Source organism: Cetorhinus maximus, chromosome 9 (assembly GCF_964194155.1).
Source record: "Cetorhinus maximus chromosome 9, sCetMax3.hap1.1, whole genome shotgun sequence".
NCBI lineage: Eukaryota > Metazoa > Chordata > Chondrichthyes > Lamniformes > Cetorhinidae > Cetorhinus > Cetorhinus maximus.
The window spans coordinates 87,217,560-87,235,748 of record NC_135887.1 but is presented as its reverse complement, the minus strand read 5'-3'; the positions used below and the strand labels follow the sequence as shown (position 1 = coordinate 87,235,748).

General features: G+C 42.6%; 1 protein-coding gene across 1 annotated transcript in view; it reads right to left on the bottom strand.

The window, feature by feature from the left end:
• The window catches only part of LOC144684799 (uncharacterized), a 97,828-nt gene that overhangs the window by 44,827 nt on the left and 34,812 nt on the right, over positions 1-18,189 (bottom strand). The window contains exons 10-13 of the mRNA XM_078549033.1: positions 17,457-17,579; positions 13,050-13,165; positions 6,276-6,442; positions 396-492 (exon numbers count right to left, since the gene is read on the bottom strand). Of these exons, the coding sequence (XP_078405159.1) occupies positions 396-492; positions 6,276-6,442; positions 13,050-13,165; positions 17,457-17,579 (503 nt within the window). The remainder of the gene's footprint in view (positions 1-395; positions 493-6,275; positions 6,443-13,049; positions 13,166-17,456; positions 17,580-18,189) is intronic.

The following is an 18,189-nucleotide window of genomic DNA, read 5'->3' as shown; positions in this document are numbered from 1 at the left end:
GAACTGAATTCCAGGATTGGGTTTTCAGAAGCGGTCTGAATGAGCATGGCAAGACCGGGTCATTGCAATATCCTCTGACATAGGTGAATACTGTCTGGATTTAAGCAATTTTGCGATGTATTAAAACCCACTCTGTTATGCTGGCTGCACTGGTCATTATTATATAATTGCAGCTGCACCCGAAAGCTTAAGGTCAACACTCTCCCGCAGCTGAGGACAGGATTGGGCTCAGCTGTGACAAATATCCGGTCAACACTTACTGTCCAGGTTCACAATTGAAAAATAGCCACTTGCACGAGATACTGGAAAACATCCATTGCCTGGAACTGTATTCCGGCATGAGTCAGTTTAAAGGAACAGCAAAGAAAATGGTGTGGGTGAAAGGCATCACTTACCCAGTCAGCACAGACTCCATGGCTGACTTTGCAAAATCACTCTTGGCTGCTTCTGACATTTTTAATATTCCAGATGTAGACCCAGTGACAGGCAGATCTGTCAGTATAAAAAAAAATTGTAACATTTAGCATTAAATGAGTGTCATAAACCCAATAAATCAGAGTGTAGCACCAGGCTCACAGTGTGTTATATTCAGTGCAATATTCTTTTCTCCATTTACATTTTGTTAGTGTTATTGCCATGATATCTTTCATATTACACACACGAGAGATTAGTAGTAATTGGGGATTTAATAGCCAAGGGTGCAGACATGCAGTTCTGCTATCATCGATGTGAGACCAGTATGCTTTGGTGCCTCTCTGGTGCCAAGGGAAGGAATACCACTGAAAGGGTGCAGAACATTCTGCAAGGGGAAAGCGAAAAGCCAGAAGTCATAGTCCGTGTCAGACCCAATGAGATAGGGAGGAAGCAGGTTGATATTCTGTAGTCAGAGTTTAAGGAGTTAGGGAGGAAGTTAAAAAGCAGGTCCTCAAAGGTAGCATTCTGTGGATTATTCCCAGTGCTATGTATGCTGGAACTGTATAAAACATTGGTTAAGCCACAACTGGAATTTTGCATAATGTCCTGGTCACCCCATTACAGGAAGAACATAATTGCTCTGGAGAGAGCACAGAAAAGATTTACAAGAATGTTGCCAGGGCTGGAAAATTGCAGCTATGAGAAGAGATTGCATAGGCTAGGGTTGTTTTCCTTAGAACAGAGAAGACTAAGGGGTGACTTTATTGAGGTGTACAAAATTATGAGGGGCTAAGATAGAGTGGACAGGGAAGACTTAATTCCTCTAGTGGAGAGGTCAATTACCCGGGGGCACAGATTTAAGGTGACTGGTAGAAGGATTAGATGGGATATGAGGAAATATCTTTTCGCCAGAGGGTGGTAGGCATCTGGAATTCACTGCCCAGATTGGGTAGTTGAGGAAGAAGCCCTCAACTCATTTAAAAGGCACATGGATCTGCACCTGAAGTGCAGTAACCTGCAAGGTTACAGATCAGATGCTAGAAGGTGAGATTAGAATGGGTGGCTGGTTTTTTCTTCAGCTGGTGCAAACACAATGGATTGAATGGCCTCTTTCTGTGCCGTAACTTTTCTATGGTTCTATGAGCTACAGAATCACATAAGAGCATAAGAAATAGGAAAAGGAGTAGACCATTCGGCCCCTCTAGCCTGCTCCACCATTCAATAAGATCATGGCTGATGATCTTGTGTTTCGATTTCCACATTCTCATCTAACTCCAATAACCTTTGATTCCCTTGCCTAACAAGAATCTATCTACCTCTGCCTTAAAAATATTCAGTGACCCCACCTCCACCACCTTCTGAGCCAGAGAATTCCAAAGTCACAGAACCCTCAGAGAAAAAATTTCTCCTCATCTCTGTCCTGAGAGGGCAACCCCTAATTTTAAAACAGGGGTTACAGTACAGGAGGAGGTCATTTTGCCCATTGTGTCCATGTCAGCTCTCGACAAGAGCAACTCAGCTCGTCCCATTCCATTTTCCATAGCCCTGCAAATATTCTCTCTTCAGATGCTTATCCAATTCCCTTTTGAAAGTCATGATTGAATCTGCCTCCACCACACTCTCAGGCACACAGTGCAGACCTTAGCCAGTTGCCGCATAAAAAAAATTTCCTCACGTCATCATTGATTCTTTTGCCAATCACCTTAATCAGTGTCCTCTGATTCTCTACCTTTCCACCAATGGGAATGGTTTCTCCTTATCTACTCTGTTTAGAACCTCTTGATTTTGAACATCTTCATCAAATCTTCTCTCAGCCTTCTCTAAGGATAACAACCCCAGCTTCTCCGATCCAGCCACATAACTGAAGCCTCTCATCCCTAGAACAATTCTTGTAAATTGTTTCTGCACCTCCTAAAACCATCATATCATTCCTAAAGGAGGAGGAAGCAGGTTAATGCACAGTGATAAATATAGTGCACATGAGAGGGCGTCCAATTCCTGGGACATTGGGACCATTCTGTGGCAGGAGGAGCTTTTTCAATATGGATGGATTCCATCTGAACAGAGCTGAGGCCAATAACCTTGCTGTGGGAGGGAATTTAAAAACTAATTCAGCAGGGAGCTGGGCACCAAGATATATTAAAAAGTACAAAGGTTCACAGAGGACTGGGAAAGACAGAGTTAGAAATAATACAGAAGTAGGTGTGACCACAGAATATGCTAATGTGTCCAAGTTAAATCTGGAGCGCATATGTGGGAACATAATTTGATGAGCTGCAGGCACAAATAGCCACGTAGGAATAAAGCTGCACAAAAAGGTTGCTTCAATGTAAATTCTTGTAAATTGGACACCAGACTAGAGAGAGGGATCCACAGTGACAATTGCGGTGCTGGAGACATTAATGTCCATGTCTCCAGATGGAGAGGGGGGTCAACTCCTGAGTCCAGACCCAAGTACCCCACAGCAAAAGTACTATAAGAGGTCTATTGACCTCATGCGGGTGCTCAACATTAGTGAATGCATCTTCACATGATATCTCCTACCACTGCTCCACCAGCCTCATCACTCACCCAGCAGCACTCCCTGGTACTCTAGACTCATGTCTAACGTCCAAATACCCCACCTCATCCTCAATGCTCCTAGCCTCACACCAGCTCTCACAGCCTTTACTTATCTCCAGCTATTCATCCACGACAGGCACATGACCCAAACACAGAGCTACACAAGCTCTGACATTCTGCCCTCTCTCTTGCAGGACAAGGTGGCACACAATGGAAGGAAACAGAGCAGAGCTGGTGGGGGACATCTTAGACATACAACGTAAATGATTCTCTGCATCATGGTGCCGGCTGTGACAGGGCCAGCAGTATCCGATGTAGAGAGGTCTTTAAGCTAAACATGGGAGGGTGAGGGATCAAGCTTGGATAGATGTGGCAAATGAAGGAGTAGATTTAAGGCAAGGGACCATAATAGTAATATGGGAAATGAGGGTCAGAGAATAGCAGGAAGAGGCAGAGAGATAAAAGCTGAAAATACACCAATAGTCAAGACTAGATGTTACAAAGATAACAAGAAGACAAAACTAAAGGCTCTGTATCTAAATGCACATTGTATCTGTAACAAAGTAAATAAATTGATAGCGCACATTGAAGTAAATAAATATGAAAGCCACTATGGAGACATGGCTGCAGGATGACAAGGATTGGGTCCTGAATATTGAGGGGTATATGACATTCAAGAAGAATAAGGAGGCTAGGTAAAGGTGGAAGGGTAGCAATGTTGATCAAGGATGGTATTTGTGCAATAGTTAGAGATGACCTTGGTTCAGGTGATCAAATGTAGAATCGGTTTTGGTGGAGATGAGGAATAGTAGGGGAAAGAAGTCACTAGTGGGAGTGGTCCACAGGCCCCCTAACAGTAACCACAATTTAGGACAAAGTATACAAGAAGAAATATTGGGTGCTTGTGATAAAGAGACAGCAATAATCATTGGTGATTTTAATTTACATATTAGACTTGGTGTTGTGTAATGTGACAGGATTAATTAAAAACCTCAGAGTAAAGGCACCCCTAGATAGGGAAAGAATGGGTCTAAGACTAGTATTTTAAACTTAAATAAGGGCCATCTATGTGGGCATGAAAGCTGAACTAGCTGAAGTGAACTGGGATACTAGGCTAGGGGATAGGTCAATGGAGCAGCAGTGGCAGACATTTAAGGGGATATTTCAGAATGCTCAGAATAAGTGCATTCCAGTTATAATGAAAAATTGTAAAGGGAGGACCCACAATCCGTGGTTAACGTGGTTGACAAAGAAGTTAAGGAAAGCATCAAACTTAAGGAAAAAGCATATAACTGCACAAAAATGAGTGGCAGGTCAGACGATTGGTCAGAATATAAGGAAAGGCAGAGAATGAATAAAAGGTTAATCAGGAGTAAGAAATTAGCATATGAGAGGAAGCTAGCTAGAAATGTAAAATCTCAAAGCAAGAGTTTCTACAGGTAAATAAAAAGGAAAAAAATAAAATGAGTGTTGGCCCTCTAGAGAGTGACAATGGAGAGTTAGTAGTAAATAATAAGGAAATGGCAGATGAAATGAACAAATATTTTGCTTCTGTCTTCATTATAAAGGATATAAAAAACATTCTGGTAATAACTTTAAAACAGGAGGTGGAAGGCAGAGGGGAACGTGGTGAAATTACAATCACTGGGAAAGCGATTCAAGGCAAATTGATGGAGCTGTGGGCTGAATAGTCTCCAGGTTCTGAGGAAGTAGGTGCATTGGTGTTAATTTTCCTAGATTCTGGAAAGGTTGCATCTAACTGGAAAGTAGCAAATATAACCCCTCTATTTAAGAAGGGAGGGAGACAGAAAACAGGAAACAATAGGCCAGTTGGCTTGACTTCTGTCACTGGGAAGGTGTTGGAATTGGTCATTAAAGAGGTTACAGCTGAGCACTTAAGAAACTCAAGCTAATCAGGAAGAGTCAACATGGTTTTGTGAAAGGAAAATCATGTTTAATCAATTTATTGGAGTTCTTTGAAGGAGTAACATGTACTGTGGATAAAGGGGAGCCTGTAGACGTACTGGGATTTCCGAAGGCATTTGATGAGGTGCCATATCAACGGTTATTGCGGAAAATAAAAGCTCATGGTGTAGGGGGTAACATATTATCATGGATAGAAGATTGGCTGGCTGGCAGAAAACCAAGAGAGTGCATAAATGGGTCTTTTTCTAATTGGCAGAATGTGACGCATGGAGTTCCACATGTGTCTGTGCTGGGGCCTCAACTTTTTACAATTTGTATCAATGACTTAGATGAGGGGAGTGAAGGCATGATAGTTAATTTTGTAGATGACACAAAGAAAGATAGGAAAGTATGTTGTGAAGAGGACATAAGGAGGTTGCAGACGGATATAGGTAGGTTGAGTGAGTGGGCAAAAAAATGGCAGATGGAGTATAATGTGGGAAAATATGAAGCTGTTCACTTTGGCAGGAAGAATAAAAAAGCAATGTATTACTTAACCGGAGAACAGCTGCAGAATTCCAAGCTGGAGTGGGATCTAGAAGTTCCAGTGCATGAGTCACAAAAAGTTAGTATGTAAGCACAGCAAGTAATTAAGAGGGCTACTGGAATGCTACTCTTTATTACGAGAGGAATTGAACATTAATGTAAGGATGTTATGCTTCAGTTGTACAGGGCTTGGTGAAACCGCATCACGAATATTGTGTGCACTTTTGGTCTCCTTATTTAAGGAAGGATGTAAATGCTTTGGAGGCGGTTCAAAGGTTTACTAGACTGATACCTGGAATGAGCAGGTTGTCTTATGAGGAAAGGTTAGACAGGCTGAGCTTGTTTTCACTGGAGTTTAGAAGAGTGAGGGGTGACTTGATTGAAGTACATAAGATTCTGAATAGTACTGACAAGGTGGATGTGGAAAGGATTTTCCTCTTGTGGGTGAGTCCAGATCTGGGGGCACTGTTTAAAATTAGGGGTTGCCTTTTTAGGACAGAGATGAGGAGAATTTTTTTCTCTCAAAGGGTTGTGTGACTTTGGAACTCTCTGCCTCAGAAGCGGGGTCATTGAATATTTTTAAGGCGAAGGTAGATAGATTCTTGTTAGGCAAGTGAATCAAAAATTATTGGGGGTAGACGGGAATGTGGAATTTGAAACACAAACAGATCAGCCATGATCTTAATGAATAGCAGAGCAGGCTCGAGGTGCCGAATGGCATACTTCTGCTCCTAGGTCATATGTTCGTCTGACGACAAACACTGTCATTAAAATGGCTGAGTGGTTGTTCAATTATTTCCCTGAAAGCGCTTCTTTATATATAGTGACAAAAATCATATTCATCTTACCTTGTTTACCTGCACTTATTTTGACCTGTTTCTGTATTTTTTTGTTCTGCTTGGTCTCTGGGTCCTGGATAAGCTGTATCTGGTGACCTTCTTGTCGATAGGTAAGGAGGCAGGACAGACCTTGCTCAAAGGCGCCATAAAATTTAGTCACTGTCACACAGAGAAATCTGATTAAAAGAAACATTTGCACATTATAAATTAGGCTAACAGAAATGAAAGTCTGCTGCACTGTCAATTATAACTCCATTATGAGTGGAACCATATAAAACTCTATCAAATGGCACACGTCCATTAAAATTGAGACACTTTGGAATGGAATGTGAATCTTTGAGAGCAAAAAAGGTAAATTTTAAGACCTCACTTCTACTATGGAGTCTCACTCAAATAGAACGTGGATCAAGGAACCGGATGCAGATCCAATTCATGCACACCCTAATGGCTGGTAATTAAAATTAATCACTGGAAAAAAAGGAGCATCACAAATGGGGTGCACAAATTTTCACATCTTTGATCGGCATTCCAGTTAAACGAAGTTCTGCACCAAGAGGCGAGCCTCAGAGTATTTATCCTTATATTAGACTCAGTGTTCAGCAATCACATAAAACTAGTTAGTTGCCTTGAACTGGTTGAAATCAGTAAGGAACATGCAAGGTGACAGGCGACTATGCCTGAGTGAAACCGAGTGAGTAGCGAATTAGGCTCACGTGGGAATTTGGTGCATGGGGGAAAGAGGTATGGTATACATAGCAATTACTCTAAGTTATTTAAGAAAGTAATAAATTAAGCCAACAACACATTACAGAGCCCATAAATCAACAGGAATTTGGAGAGAGAGAGCCCATAAAACAGTGGAGAGAGAGCCGGAAGTGTACAGGTTAAATCTATAAATGATGTCACAGGAGTCCCTAAGTTGATTGGTTGGTAAGTATAGGGCTTTCCAGACTTGGCACAGGGGAGACAATTGGTGAGTGTCATCAAAGTATAATAATTCTCGTAATATTATTGTGATTTATTGTAAAAGTAGGTTAATAGTGGGGTTTGGATAGTTGTGTGTGTGTGTGGGATTTAACTGAATTGGAGACAGCTCGTCTGGAGCTTTTGACTCATCAAAAGAAGCTAGGTTTGAAATGCTAAATACGTAAACATGGCTGAAGTTTTAGAATGTGAGGTGAGGAGAATTTGCATTTTTAGATAAATCAGTGTGTTTAAATTTCAAAGACATGCTAGGATGTTACACCTAGCCAGAGAAGCTAGGCCAAGCAGTGTGTTTATTTTTCCCAAAGGTTACTGATAGTATTAGCACCATGAAAAGATTTATATTATGAGAAAGGTAAAGTTCCAAAGACATATGGGAACAATGGAATTTGCATTAAAAGGGAGAAACATGTATAAAGAAGATTCATGTTATGAGTTAGAGAGGCATTACAAGATCTAACAGAAGTGTGAAATGCTTCCAGTATTTTGGCAATATGCTGCTGTCTACAGAAGCCAAATCTGGGAAAAGCCACTTTGAATTCTACTGTCCAGGGTATTGTGGTGACTTGCCTGGATCTGTTTAAAATCTTTTTTACTGTTGCCTTAATGGGGATGTACCTGGAAGCCAGATTAATCAGGGGTTTTAGGAGTTATTATAGCAGTGATTTGTATATGTTTGAAATCTTTTGTAATAAATTTTTAATTTAGCTTTCTAAAAAAAAACTCCAAAGTCTGGGTGGACTTATTACTATTGAATTCAGAGCACACATCCCGAAATAAATACAAATTGCAAAACCATGGTGACCACATGATCAAGTTTCCCTTGTAGATTTGATCCACCTGGCACACATCATCTGCCACGTCATAGCATGAGTGACAGGTAAGTTATTACATTATACCATACTGTAGTAAACACTTTAAATTTTAAGGTATGTCAGTGCAGGTCAGTCAGGTGTAATGTGCATCCTGTGGGATGTGGGAAGTCAAGCAGGCACAAAGTGTCCTCAATGACTACATCTGCAGGAAGTGTCACCAGCTGCAGAAAGCGCTGGGGTGTGGAACTTGAGTGGAGCTGGAATCACTGTGGTGCATCCGCAAGGCAGAGAATTACATGGATGGCACATACATAGAGAGGGAATGGGTGACTGCTAGAGTATCTAAGAGAAACAGGCAGGAATCCCCTGAGGCTATCTTGCTCTCTAACCACTTTTCCATTTTGGATACTGGTAAGCAAAATGGTTCCTCAGGGGACTGTAGCAACAGCCAAGCTCATAGGAGCATGGGTGGCTCAGCTGCACAGGAGGGGAGGAAGAAGACTGCAAGTGCTTTAGTGGTAGGGGATTCCATAGTTAGGGGAGCAGACAGGTGCTATTGCGGCCGTAGACGTGACTCCAAGATGATGTGTTGCCTCCCTGGTGCCAGAGTCAAGGACTTCACAGAGCAGCTGCAGGACATTTTTTGGGGGAGGGTGATCAGCCAGAGGTCATGATCCACATTGGGACCAATGACACAGGTAGGAAAAAGGATGAAGTCCTGAAAGCAGATTTTAGGGAGTTGGGGAGGGAATTGAAAATCAGGACCTCAAGAGCAGTAATCTCAGGATTACTCCCAGTGCCACGTGCTAGTGAACATAAGAGTAGGAAGATTGAGCAGTTCAACACGCAGCTGGAGAAATGGGGTAGGAGGGAGAGTGTTGGATTTGAGGCATTGGGACTCGCTCTGGGGCAGGTGGGATCTGTACAAGAAGGACAGGTTACACCTTAACAGGACTGGGATTAACGTCCTCGCAGGGAGGTTTGCTATTGCTGTCGGGGAGGGTTTAAACTAGATTAGCAGGGGAATGGGAACCTGAGGGGAAATTCAGAAAGGAGAGTAGAAAAACTGGCATTGGGAAGTAGAGAAGTATTAACTGATAAGGAGGATATATCAGAGAGTAGTATCAAAATAGACAGAATACTTCAAGAGTTTGATAGAATTAGAGTAGGCAATAGTAAGTCATTAAATGGGGTCAGAATAAGGGGGAAAGTAAAAACGCCTTAATCAGGGCTAATGTGCATGTATGTGAATGCATGGAGTGTGGTTAATAAGATTGGTGAACTACAGGCAACAGGTTGACATATGGAATTATGATATTATTGCTATAACAGAGACCTGGCTCAAAAAATGGCATGGCTGGGCATTAAATATTCCTGGGTACAAGGTGTTTAGGAGAGACGGAAAAGGAAGTAAAAGGCAGGGAGTGGCAGTATTGACTAAAGATGGCATTACAGTACAGGAGAGAAAGAGAATGTTCTAGAGGGGTCAAGCACCGAATCTCTCTGGCTAGAGTCAAGGAATGAAGGTGCAATAACATTGATTGGTGTAGTATATAAACCACAGTGGAAGGGATGTAGAGGAACAAATCTGCAAAAAAAATTCAGAGAGGTGCAAGAATTATAAATTATAATGGGGCACTTCAATTATCCAAATATCGACTGGGATAGGAATGGCTCAAAGGGACAAGAGGGACGAGTGTTACTGGAATGTGTTCCAAGACAATTTTCTGCAGTAGTATGTTTCCAGTCTATTGAGAGGGAAGGCACCGTTGGATCCAGTTTTGGGGAATGTGTTGGCCCAAGTGGATCAAATATCAGTGGGAGAGCATTTAGGGAACAGTGACCATTGTATCATCAGGTTTAAGTTGGCCATGGAAAAGGACAAGGAACAATCCAGGGCAGGGATAATTGATTGGGGGAAAGCCAACTTCATTGGAATGGGAATGCATCTGAGTTGAGTGAGTTGGAGTCAAATGTTGGCAGAAAAGACGGTGGCTGAACAATGGGCCAAGTTCAAAGAAAAAGTATTGCAGGCAATGTCAAGGTATTTTCCCTTGAAGGGGAAAGGTAGGACAAATAAATCCAGAGCACCCTGGATGATGAGAGAAATAGAGGTGAAGATGAAAAGGAAGAAGTGCTCATACAACAGATGTTAGGTAGAAAATACAATGGAGAATCAGGCTAAATATAAAAGGACCAGGAGGGAAGTGAAAAAACTAATAAGAGAAGCAAGAAGAGAGCATGAAAAGAGACTGGCAGTTAATATAAAAGGAAATCCCAAGGTCTTCTATAAGCATATAAATAATAAAAGGGTGGTAAAAGAAAGAGTTAGACCGATTAGGGGTAGAAAAAGGGACTTGCACATGGAGGCAGGAGAAATAGTGGAGGTATGAAACAAGTACTTTGCATCTGTCTTTACAAAGTAAGTAGATGCTACTCAGGCTAAAGTGAGAGAGGAGGTAACTGGTACACTATAAGAATTTATAATTGAGAAGGAAGGGGTTTTAGAAAGGCTATCTTTACTTAAAATTGATAAGGTACCAAGAACGGGTGAGATGCATCCAAGGTTATTAAGGGAAGTGGGAGTGGAAATTGCAGAGGCAATAGTGATAATCTTCCAGTCTTCCTTAGGCACAGGGGTGGTGTCAGAGGGCTAGAGAATTGTGAATGTTACACCCTTGTTCAAAAATGGGTGCAAGGATAAAGCCAGCAACTACAGACCAGTCAGTTTGACTTTCAGTGGTAGGGAAACTTCTGGAAATTATAGTTCGGGACAAAATCAATAGTCATTTAGACAAGCGCAGGATAATTAAGGAAAGCCACCATGGATTCAATAAGGGAAAATCATGTTTAACTAACTTGCTGAAGTTTTTTGAGGAAGTAACAGAGAAGGTTGATAAGGGCAATGCTGTTGATGTGGTGTATATGGATTGTCAAAGGGCATTTGATACAGTGCCACACAACAGACTTGTGAGCAGAATGCTAGCTCATGGAATAAAAGGCAGAGCAGGGGCTTGGATAAGAATTGTCGAAGTGACAGGAAACAAAGAATAGTGGTTAATGGATGTTTTTCAGATTGGAGGAAGGTTTGTGGTGGAGTTCCCCAGAGGTCAGTGTCAGGACCCTTGCTCTTCCTGATATACATTATAACCTAGACCGTGGTGTTCAGGCCATGATTTCAAAATTTGCAGTTGATACAAAGATCGGAAATGTTGTCAACTGTGATTAGGATAATCTTGCACTTCAAAAGGACATAGGCATGTTGGTGGATTGGGCAGACAAGTGGAAATGAAGTTCAATGAAGAGAAGTGTAAGGTGATTCATTTTGGCAGGGAGAATATGGATGGACAGTATAAAATAAAGGAAGAAACTCTAAAGGAAGTGGAGGAACAGAGGGTGTGTATGTACATATGTCATTGAGGATGGCAGGGCATGTTGAGAGAGCAGTTAATAAAGCATATAGTATCTTAGGCTTTATTAATAGAAGCATGAAATTGAAACAAGAGTAAGGAGGTCATGTTGAACTAACTAACTAGACACTAGTTAGGCCTCATCTGGAGTACTGAGTCCAGTTCTGGGTGCCATACTTGAGGAAAGATGTGAAGCCATTGGAGAGAGTACAGAGGAGATTCACAAGAATGATTCCAGGGATGAAGAACTGTAGCAATGAGGATAGATTGGAGAGGTTGGTTCTGTTTTCCTTGGAGAATGGAAGGTTGAGAGGAGACTGAGGTCGAGATATTCAAGATCCTGAGGAGTATGGACAGGGGGAAATAGTGAGAAACTGTTCCCACTCAAGAGAACATCAAGAACTAGAGGGCATAGATTCAAAATAATTGGCGAAAGGAGTAAAATTGATGTGAGGAAAAATTTTTTCACCCAGACAGTTGTTGGAGTCTGGAACGAGCTTCCTGAGAGGGTGGTGAAGGCAGGTTTGATCAAGGCATTCAAAAAGGAATTGGATGGCTATCTGAAAAAAAAACAATGTGCAAGGTTACAGGGAAAAAGCAGGGGAGTAGAACTAGATAAAATGCTCTTTCAGAGAGCCAGTGCAGACTCCATGGGCCAAATGGACTCCTTCTGCACCGCAAAGTTTCAGTGATTATGTGAAACCCTGAGCTCCATTGACTATTGAGCAAGTAGATTTGATACTCTGTCAAAGATTAAGGCCAAAAATAAAAATACAGAGGCAAACAACTTTAGGAAGATAACCTTTGAAGCTTTCAGAAGGATTCTGGAGAGGATTCTTAAAAGCAGAAGCCAATAATGTGGAAAGAAAATATTTCACATAGCTGTATAGAGCTCTGCTTATTCAGCAAGATAAGGATTACACACTGTGAAACTTTTCAGAGTTCTGTAGATTTAACAGGTAATTTCCCATGTAATCAAACTGAATTTCTCTTTAAATACCAAGGTTAGGATACATGCTGTGAAATTCTATGATATTCATGTTTATACAATAGAGAAAGATACACTTACTGTGAAACTATATGGGAATTCCTATTTACTTAGCTGGATAAAAGTTTTAAACATGCCCATTTGAGTTCCATGGTTACTAACAAGTTAATTGTTCTTTCTATACAGAAGATGGGGAGATAGTGGTGTAGTTGTAATGTCACTGGACTAGTAATCCAGAAGCCCAGGTGAATTCTCTGGGGACATGGATTCAAATCCTATCATGGCAGCTGGTGCAATTTAAATTCAATAAATAAAATATGGAATTAAGCGCTGGTCTCAGTAATGGTGACCATGAAATTTCATAGATTGTCATAAAAACCCAGCTGGTTCATTAATGTCCTTTAGGGAAGGAAATCTGCAGTCCTTTCCTGGTCTGGCCTACATGTGACTCCAAACCCACAGCTGTCCTCTGTAATAGCTGAGCAAGCCACACAGTTCAAGGGCAATTAGAGATGGGCAACAAATGCTGGTCTTGCCATCAATGTCCGCATCCTATGAAAGAATAAGGAAAAAAAAACTCTCTTACCTTTGGTGGAGAGCGTCACCAGTCCAGGTTCCCTGCTCCTGTGTCTGTCCTTCAGTCTGTGCTTCTCCATCAACAGTGTCCTTCTTTAAAAGGACACTTTCACTCTCCAATGAAAACTGCAGAGAAAGGTGAACAAGCAAGCATAAGGCTGGTAAAAGGCAGGAAACCCATGCAGAGTTGAATGGGAATGTCAATGTCAGGATGAGCACAGAAATACATCTTTAATGTAACATCTTTAGTGTTGCTTTACTGTTGGGATCAGTGCATGAGTGACGTGAAATTACTTTGACTTGATTCAACCATATTGATTTAACCATAGATGACCACTGTGATAAAGGCAGTGCTGCACTCTACCTCAGTACAATTTCTGCAATAAATTTTGGTTTTGTTGACATGACTTGAAAAGATAGATATTTATGTAATTTAAAGATTGACTGCAGGTTGCTGTATTATTTGATAAAGACATCATTGTCAGAATTCCTGGACCTGGGTTAGCAATTATAGCCTTGAAATAGGAGACTATAATTTGGGGCAAACCCCAGTTCTGCTTTTACTGATCAACAAAAATTTTTGCATCCATTCCTTCTGCCCTGACATCAATACAGAGGTGGGTTTGGTGGGATAACATTCCTAACCAGAAATCCTACCAGTCCTGCATACTTGTTGCCTGCATGATAGAAGCAGTCTCTGTGAATGTAGGCAGGAGATGTTGACAAGCTACGTGATTGTGACAAGCCAATTCTCTAGTCACTCAATGTTCATATGTCCACTTTCCAATACTGGTTGGTGATCAGGAAAGGAATCCTACCAGTTCCTCCACCATACCCCCTCCCCGGCCTACAGGAGCTGGGCATAATTATGGCACCTAAACTGCCACCCCAAGTAAGATCAGCTGAGTGCAGGCCAAACACCTTATACCCTGCTTGGTTTATTGCCTTCAGATGTCAGCCTTGGCTCTATCACCTCTGAATCAAAGGGTCATGGGCTCACCTCGTTCAGAGACATGAGTTCATAATCTTAAGTACCAATTCAGTGCTATAGTGATGAAGGTGCTGTCTTCTGAATTTTTTAAAAAATTCATTCACGGGATGTGGGCTTTGCTGGCTGGGTCAGCATTTATTGCCCATCCCTAGTTGCCCTTGAGAAGGTTGTGGTGAGCTGCCATCTTGAGCTGCTGCAGGCCATGTGGTGTAGGTACACTCAGTGCTGTTAGGAAGGAAGTTCCAGGATTTTGACCCAGCGACAGTGACAGAATAGCGATATATTTCCAAGTTAGGATGGTGAGTGACTTGGAGGAGAACTTCCAGTTGGTGGGATTCCCATCTATCTGCTGCCCTTGTCCTTCTAGATGGTAGTGGTTGTGGGTTTGGAAGGTGCTGTCTAAGTAGCCTAGGTGAATTCCTGCAGTGCATCTTGTAGATGGTACACATTGCTGCGACTGGGCGTTGGTGGTGGAGGGAGTGAATGTTTGTGGATGTGGTGCCAATCAAGCAGGCTGCTTTGTCCTGGACGGTGTCAAGCTTTTTGACTGTTGTGGGAGCTGCACTCATCCAATGAAGTGGGGAGTATTCTATCACACTCCTGGCTTGTGCCTTGTAGATGGTGGACAGGCTTTGGGGAGTCAGGAGGTGAGCTACTTGCCGCAGGAATCCTAGTCTCTGACCTGTTCTTGTAGCCACAGTATTTATATGGCTAGTCCAGTTTAGTCTCTGGTCAATGGTAACCGCCCCCCAGGATGTTGACAGTGGGGGATTCAGTGATGGTAATGCCATTGAACATCAAGAGGCAATGGTTGGATTCTCTCTTGTTGGAGATGGTCATTGCCTGACACTTGTGTGGCGCGAATGTTACTTTCCACTTGTCAGCCCAAGCCTGGATATTGTCCAGGTCTTGCTGCATTTGGACGTGGACTGCTACAGTATCTGAGGAGTCATAAATGGTGCTGAACATTGTGCAATCATCAGCGAACATTCCCACTTCTGACCTTATGATGGAAGGAAGGTCATTGATGAAACAGCTGAAGACGATTGGGCCGAGGACACCACCTTGAGCAACTCCTGCAGTGATGCCATGGAGCTGAGATGTCTGAATTCTGACAACCACAACCATCTTCCTTTGAGCTAGGTATAACTCCAACCAGCGGAGAGTTTTCCTTCTGATTTGCATTGATTCCAGTTTTTCTAGGGCTCCTTGATATCACATCAGTCAAATGCGGCCTTGACATCAAGGGCAGTCACTCTCACCTTACCTCACCTCAGGAGTTCAGCTCATGTCCATGATTCAACCAAGGCTGTAATGGGGGTCAGGAGTTGAGAGGCCCTGGCGGAACCCAAACAGGGTGTCGGTGAGCAGGTTACTGCTAAGCAAGTGCCGCTTGATAGCACAGTTGATGACCCCTTCCAATACTTGACTGATGATCGAGAGTAGACTGATGGGGCGCTAATTGGCAGGGTTGGATTTGTCCTGCTTTTTGTGTGCAGGACAAACCTGGGCAATTTTCTATACAGTCAGGTAGGTGCCAGTGTTGAAGCTGTACTGGCTAGGGGCGCGGCAAGTTCTGGGGCACAAGTCTTCAGTACTATTGTCAGAAGATTGTCAGGGCCCATAGCCTTTGCAGTATCCAGTGCCTTCAGCCGTTTCTTGATATCACGTGGAGTGAATCAAATTGGCTGAAGACTGGCATCTGTGATGCTGGGGACCTCCAGCGGAGGCCAAGATGGATCATCCACTTGGCACTTCTGGCTGAAGATTGCAGCAAATACTTCAGCCTTATCTTTTGCACTGATGTGTTGGGCTTCTCCAATCATTGAGGATGGGGATATTTGCGGAGCCTCCTCCTCCAGTGAGTTGTTTAATTGTCCACCACCATTCACGACTGGATGTGGCAGGACTGTAGAGCTTAGGTCTGATCCGTTGGTTGTGGGATCGCTTAGCTCTATCACTTGCTGCTTATGCTGTTTGGCATGCAAGTAGTCCTCTGTTGTAGCTTCACCAGGTTGACACCAGGCACTACCACCGTTTAGCATGGTGGTAGTGCCACAAAACACGGTGGACGGTATCCATAATGTGAAGTCGGGACTTGGTCTCCACAAAGACTGTGCGGTGGTCACTCCTACCGATACTGTCATGGACAGATGCATCTGCGGCAGGCAGGTTGATGAAGACCTGGCCAAGTATGTTTTTCCCTCTCCACCTGCCACAGACCCAGTCTAGCAGCTATGTCAGTTAGGACTCAGCTAACTCGGTCAGTAATGGTGCTACCAAGCCACTCTTGGTGATGGGCATTGAAGTCCCCCACCCAGAGTACATTCTGCGCCCTGGTTACCTTCAGTGTTTCCTCCAAGTGGTGTTCAACTAATTCATTAGCTGAGGGAGGGCGGTATGTGGTAATCAGCAGGAGGTTTCCTTGCATATGTTTGACCCGATGCCATGAGATTTTGTGGGGTCTGGAGTCAATGTTGAGGACTCCCAGGGCAACTCCCTCCCGACTGTATACCACTGTGCCGCCACTCTGCTAGGTCTGTCCTGCCAGTGGGACAGAGCATACCCAGGGATGGTGGTGGTGGTGTCTGGGACATTATCTGTAAGGTATGAGTCCGTGAGGATGACTATGTCAGGCTGTTGCTTGACTAGTCTGTGAGACAGCTCTCCCAATTTTGGCCCTAGCCCCCAGATGTTAGTAAGGAGGACTTTGCAGGGTTGACAGGGCTGAGATTGCCGTTGTCGTTTCCGATGCCTAGGTCGATGCTGGGTGGTCCATCCGGTTTCATTCCATTTTTTTTTGACTTTGTAGCAGTTTGATATAATTGAGTAGCTTGCTAGGCCATTTCAGAGAGCATTTAAGAGTCAACCACATTGCTGTGGGTCTGGAAACACATGTAGGCCAGATCAGATAAGAATGTCAGATTTCCTTCCCTAAAGAACATTAGTGAACCAGATAGTTTTTTTACAACAATCGACAGTGGTTTCATGGTCATCATTAGACTTTTAATTCCAAATCTTTTTTTTATTGAATTCAAATTCCACCATCTGCTGTGGCAGGATTTGAACCCGGGTCCCCAGAGCATTTCCCTGGGTCTCTGGATTACTAATGGGGCATTAAGCTAAAGTCTTGCTAGGACATAGAACTCGAAGAGTGGAGTGTTCTCCAGTGCTCTAGTTAATATTAATCCCTCAACCAACATTACTAAAACAGATTAACTGGTCATTTATCTTATTGTTGTGGGAACATGCAAACTGTATTCTTACATTACAACAGAGATTATCCTTCAAAAGTATTTCATTGGTTATGAAACATTTTAGACATCATGAGGTTGTGAAAGAAGCTATATTAATGTAAGTTTTTACTCTTTTTGCTCAGTACATCGAGCGACTGTACAGCTTCTTTAGGTTCTGAAAATTACTTACTTTCTCCACTGGGACATCAGCTTCCTCGAAGTCACTGTCCTCCTTCTCGTCTTCCTCGTCTTCATTTCTTTCCTTTGCATCAGCCTCTTGATCTTCACTGCTAATCAGGCTCTGTCGGGATTCCTTCAAGGAGGAGCAATGCCATTCTGCTTATTCATTATACATCACAAAATCTGCATCATATTCCATGCACAGAGGAAGTTTTCTGTCTGGATGCTTGTGACAGTAAAGATGACTGGATGCTTCACATATACTGAAGTTATGATGTGAGCGTTTTAAGTCAACTGAAAATTGTACCTTTTGCTGATCTTGAAACTTCAATTTTATTCCACATTTTATTTATATTTTAGTTTGTAATAGTTTTTATTAAATTTTCATCACTCCTCTCTCATGTTGTAGTGCCAACTATCCGTTGTTATTTTGTCAAACTACCATCTCTGATGCATGAGCCAAGATAATAGAGTGCTGGCAGTGCTTGACATGAAGGGAATGTCACAACGAAACCTGATACTTAGGGAATGGTGACGTCGCAGTAATTTTATTAGACTCGTGATCCAGAGGCCCTGACTAATGCTCTGGGAACACGTGTTCAAATCCCACAACGGGAGCTGGTGGAATTTAAAATCAATTAAATAATAAAAATCTGGGATTAAAAGCTAGCCCCAGTAATAGTGACCATGGTCCAAATCTTCTGGTCAGTGTTGAAACCCCTCGGAGTGGGGGTATCGGGTGG